Here is a 4,586-nt window from a genome sequence, read left to right as displayed (position 1 = left end):
AGTTATTAACTTAATGTAAAATAATAATAATTATTATTATTATTATTATTATTATATAATATTGTATGATTCATAATTTAAATAATTATTCTATAATTATTTATTAATTACAACTATTTTTTAGTATTATTAGAATAATTAAATATAATTATAACTATGATTATAATTGAGTTATTTAAATGATATTAAAAATAAATTAATTATTATTTTATAACGTCAAAATACTAATATTAATATCGATTAATAATAATAGTATAAAGAGTGAGAAGAATGAGAGAAAATATTATAATATCACTTTTGGTATTTAGTTTTGTGTATGCCCAAAGTAATCTTAAAGACACAAATGGAAAAAAGTACTTTAGAGGGCATTTTGGAAAAAAAAATTGCATCAGGTATCAAAAATATAATTAATAGATACTAAAAATAATACTCTCTCCGTCCGCCATTAGGAGTCTCATTCATGGGCGGCACGAGTTTTAAGAAATGTTAAGAAAAGTGGGTGCAAAAAAGTTAGTGGAATAGGGGTCCTACTTGTTTATATTAGTTTTAAATGAAATGTGAGTGTAATGAGTTAATGGAAGGTGGGACCCTTTCACCATTTATGGCATAAGTGAACCGGGACTCTTATTCACGGACGGACTAAAATAGAAAAACAGGACTCTTATTCGCGGACGGAGGGAGTATAAAATAAAGATCACGTACTATTTATGAGCGAAAGTGAAAAATCAGATACCATTGATATAGTTCACTCTATCAAATATAATAAAAGCAAAATGCAATAATGGTGACTAATGAAAAAAAATATGATACATTATAAGACGTTTTAAGTTTTAAACAACTTCTAAGTTGTGACTTATGATTTTATTTTTAGACTGCTGCTTTGCACAGGAATTTAGAAATAAGAATTGACACTAATTGAAGAAATCATTCTCCTCCCTCTCCCTGAACTTAATTTGATCTATATCAATACATAGTGTATTTCTCAGTCCACTCCACATACTCAATAAACTTATGGATCAAAAAACCAAAACTTCCAATAATTTTGCTAGGCCCAATAATTGGGCTGGGCTGGGCTGAGTTTTGATTAAATTTTTTATTTATGTATTTAAAGAGATGCTAAATGTGTTATATGTGTTAATTTCATTTCCTGACTTCGTATTAATATCATTTTTCATGTTCTATATTATATTTAAAAGTAAGTGCATAGCTAAAAGAGGAACCAATATGATTAGTTTTATTAGTAGATAATGACATATGAGTTGATGTTGCATTGTTAAAACTACAAGTAATGAACTAGCTATTAAATTTAAAGAATTCTATAATTATTATATAATACTAAGGTGAATATGTAATATTCTTAAAGATAACCTTCATAACCATTTTTTTATTGGATACAAAAGTTAAAGAAAAAATTTGGATGTTATTCATGATTTAGTTGAAAACTTGTGTAGATATTAGACTATTACTGTATGTAGGGATGTCAATGTAGCCCGTAACCCGTGGGCCGGCCCGAATAACCCGCCAAATTTACAGGGTTAGGGCTGAAAATTTCTAGCCCGATAAAATTACAGCCCGATTAGCCCGCACCCAATTAACCCGCAACCCTTTAGGGCCAGACCCGAAAACCCGATGGGCTGGCCCAAAAACCCGATAAAATTTCTATCGTTCTATTTGTTTGACTCTAATTCGACACTTCATTGGCAATTTTATAATATAGATTATTAAAAAAATAACTTTCAGTTTTATATATTAAATATATAAATTATATATTAAATTTTTATTAACATATTAATAGATATATAAATTAGAAACTTCAAATTCACTGAAAAATATATTTAAATTTCTAAAACATGCTTTAAAATTTCTTGATGTTTACGTTTTATTTTGTATAAATATCAAAATATTAGTATTTGATCATGTTTATGTTTGAGTTTAAGCATATATCTTAATTTTATCATAGTTAAATATTTTACATTTTATAAATATAACTAATTTTCACAATTATTTATTGGATTGAACGCGTGTTAATTTATCGGTAGCAACCCGATTAGCCCGCTGGGCTAGCCCGAAACCCGAGCTTTTAGGGTTAGGGTTGAACTTTTATAACCCGAAAAAATCACAGCCCGATTAGCTCGCACCCGATTGATCCGCAACCCGAATAGGGCTGGCCCGAAACCCGGTGGGCTGGCCCGATTGACATCCCTAACTTCTCCCAAAAAAATAAAGAAAACTCATAATTGTAATTTTGTTTCAACTAAAATATATTCCTTCAACTAATGCAGGTCCAAATCCGTCGTCTCCCCAAACCAGTGATAGCTATGGTAACCTTTTTCTATATTCATTCTTAATTATAGCATTTATTTTCCATGTTATTGTTATACTTATATATTTTTTTAAATTTATTGAAAAAAAGGTTGCAGGATATGCAGTTGGAGGTGGACATGTACTTCACATGGTCTGTGATCTAACAATTGCAGCAGATAATGCAGTTTTTGGCCAAACAGGGCCTAAGGTAATCTCACACACACATATGGCATATTTGATTAATCAGGGAACATTTTCATAAGTAAAATTTTGTTTGAGATCAGATGATATTACTCTCTCGCAGGTTGGAAGCGTTGACGCTGGTTATGGAGCTTCCGTAATGGATCGTCTGGTGATTCCATAATCTTCAACTCACATTTTGTTTGAGCCATTTTTCTGTATAGGGAGTAATACGTTAGTGACTAATGGCGCTTACTGAACAGGTTGGTCCGAAACGAGCTCGTGAGATGTGGTTTATGGCAAAGTTTTATAATGCTGTTGAAGCAGATAAAATGGGGCTAGTCAACACCGTTGTCCCTGTAAGTGAGTTTGATTCCCCAAACAGTAAGTAGTAAGTTCATCTATGAATATGCTTGTGTTTTATGCAGCTGGAGAAGTTGGAGGAGGAGACGGTTAAGTGGTGTCGAGAGATCCTAAGGAACAGTCCTATGGCGATCCGTGTTGCCAAATCTGCTCTCAATGCCGTTGATGATGGCCATTCTGGACTTCAGGTCAGTCTCGTGTTATAGTAGTAGTACGACTTATGAGTTAGGCAATGCATAGTGATTTTTTTTGTGATGTTTTTTGCTTTCAGCAAATGGGAGGAGATGCGACCCTTCTGTTCTATGGAACGGAGGAAGGCACGGAGGGGAAGAACGCCTACTTGCAGCGCAGGAAACCTGATTTCTCGAGATTTCCCCGTCTGCCTTGAGTTTGCTTTCCGTCTCTGGAGCTTATGTTGATCAATGATCACTATGTACTAAATAATGTGTGTTTCGGAATAATAATTTTGCAAGTGAGAGGGGCAAATATGTGTTTTGCTTTGGTGTTTGTTTTAGTGGAATAAGTAGTTTCTCTCGTTGTATGATGCGCTTCTTATTTTATCTTTAGTGGAGAGACGTTGTATCTGCTTGTGCTCATGTTACATGGATTTCAAAGAAATTTTTCAGTTGAAAAGTTATGTACCTTAAACATAATTTTGTCTTATTATGTGATATATTACGTTGAATTAGATATAAGTGAATTTTATGAATATTCTTCAACTGAAGACGTCGTATCTGCTTGTGCTCATACGATTAATCTTGGTTTATAAGTCATGACCTTTGCATCATGATAAAATTAATTCAGGTTTGGATCAATCAATCTAGAAATAAGTTAATCAATCTTAAGCATTTGAAACCCCATAAATCCAAACCCATTCGCGTGCTTTTGCAACCATAATTGATGAGATCGGACGTGGTTTTGGACAGCACAACGGCGTGCTTAGCGGTTGAGCATGTGGCCGTGTGCTCTGGGCAACCGCTAAACATATCGTTGTGCATGCTCTTAGTGGGGATGTAGACATTGACACAGGAAACTGAGTCATTTCCATTTTATGTATGTTTTTTCACATTCTCAATTTTATATCAGATTAAAATAAAATCATGTGCAGATGGGCACATAATATTACCATAGTGTATGTTGTTGTTTCTTATGACATCAATAATAAGGGGTGAAAAATAAGAGGTGTAGTTGCAACACCTCCTAGGCACAAGTATGAGGCTTTGGGAGGTGGGCTTCTGGCAGACAGAAGGTTAGGCCCCTCCCTGTAATATGTAAGTTTTATGTCTCACATATGTGACATGTGATAGAATCATAAATAGAATTGAATTTTTAACGTAATACATTAACTTGGTATAAGACACATTTTTCCCTAATATTTAATTAATTAGAATGAAATTTGGACGTTTCTAAATTAGTCTTCAGTTAGTCATAATGTATGTTGCTTAATTTAACTAGCCATCTATTGGCAGAATTAAAAGTCATTGCAGCAAGTAAAAGGAATATTTCATTCCTATTACTAATAAGATAAATGGATATATATTATCATTTGATTGACTCATGTAACTGATCAAATAAGAGTAAATATATATAATTATGATTGCAATTAATTATGTCATTGATTTTACTATAATTAATTTATAGTATAATTTCGGTCTATTAGGCATTACCGATTGATTGAGGAATTAATTTTTCCTATTAATAATTTTAATAGCCACTTTGATGGAAAGGGCTTTAAGGTT

The 4,586-nt window shown here is 32.5% G+C and overlaps 1 protein-coding gene across 1 annotated transcript; it reads left to right on the top strand.

Annotated features, from left to right (window-relative positions):
* The first annotated feature begins 2,216 nt into the window (after window positions 1-2,216).
* Window positions 2,217-3,535, top strand: LOC125216131 (1,4-dihydroxy-2-naphthoyl-CoA synthase, peroxisomal-like). The gene is made up of 6 exons (XM_048117763.1): window positions 2,217-2,321; window positions 2,414-2,512; window positions 2,609-2,656; window positions 2,748-2,843; window positions 2,913-3,035; window positions 3,119-3,535. Exons 1-6 carry the CDS (start codon window positions 2,277-2,279, stop codon window positions 3,233-3,235), a joined length of 528 nt encoding a protein of 175 aa, XP_047973720.1. The 5' UTR covers window positions 2,217-2,276; the 3' UTR covers window positions 3,236-3,535.
* Window positions 3,536-4,586: the final 1,051 nt, after the last annotated feature.

This window comes from Salvia hispanica, chromosome 3 (genome assembly GCF_023119035.1).
Source record: "Salvia hispanica cultivar TCC Black 2014 chromosome 3, UniMelb_Shisp_WGS_1.0, whole genome shotgun sequence".
NCBI classification, from domain to species: domain Eukaryota; kingdom Viridiplantae; phylum Streptophyta; class Magnoliopsida; order Lamiales; family Lamiaceae; genus Salvia; species Salvia hispanica.
The sequence above is the reverse complement of the archived record's forward strand: the minus strand, read 5'-3'. Positions and strand labels throughout refer to the sequence as shown.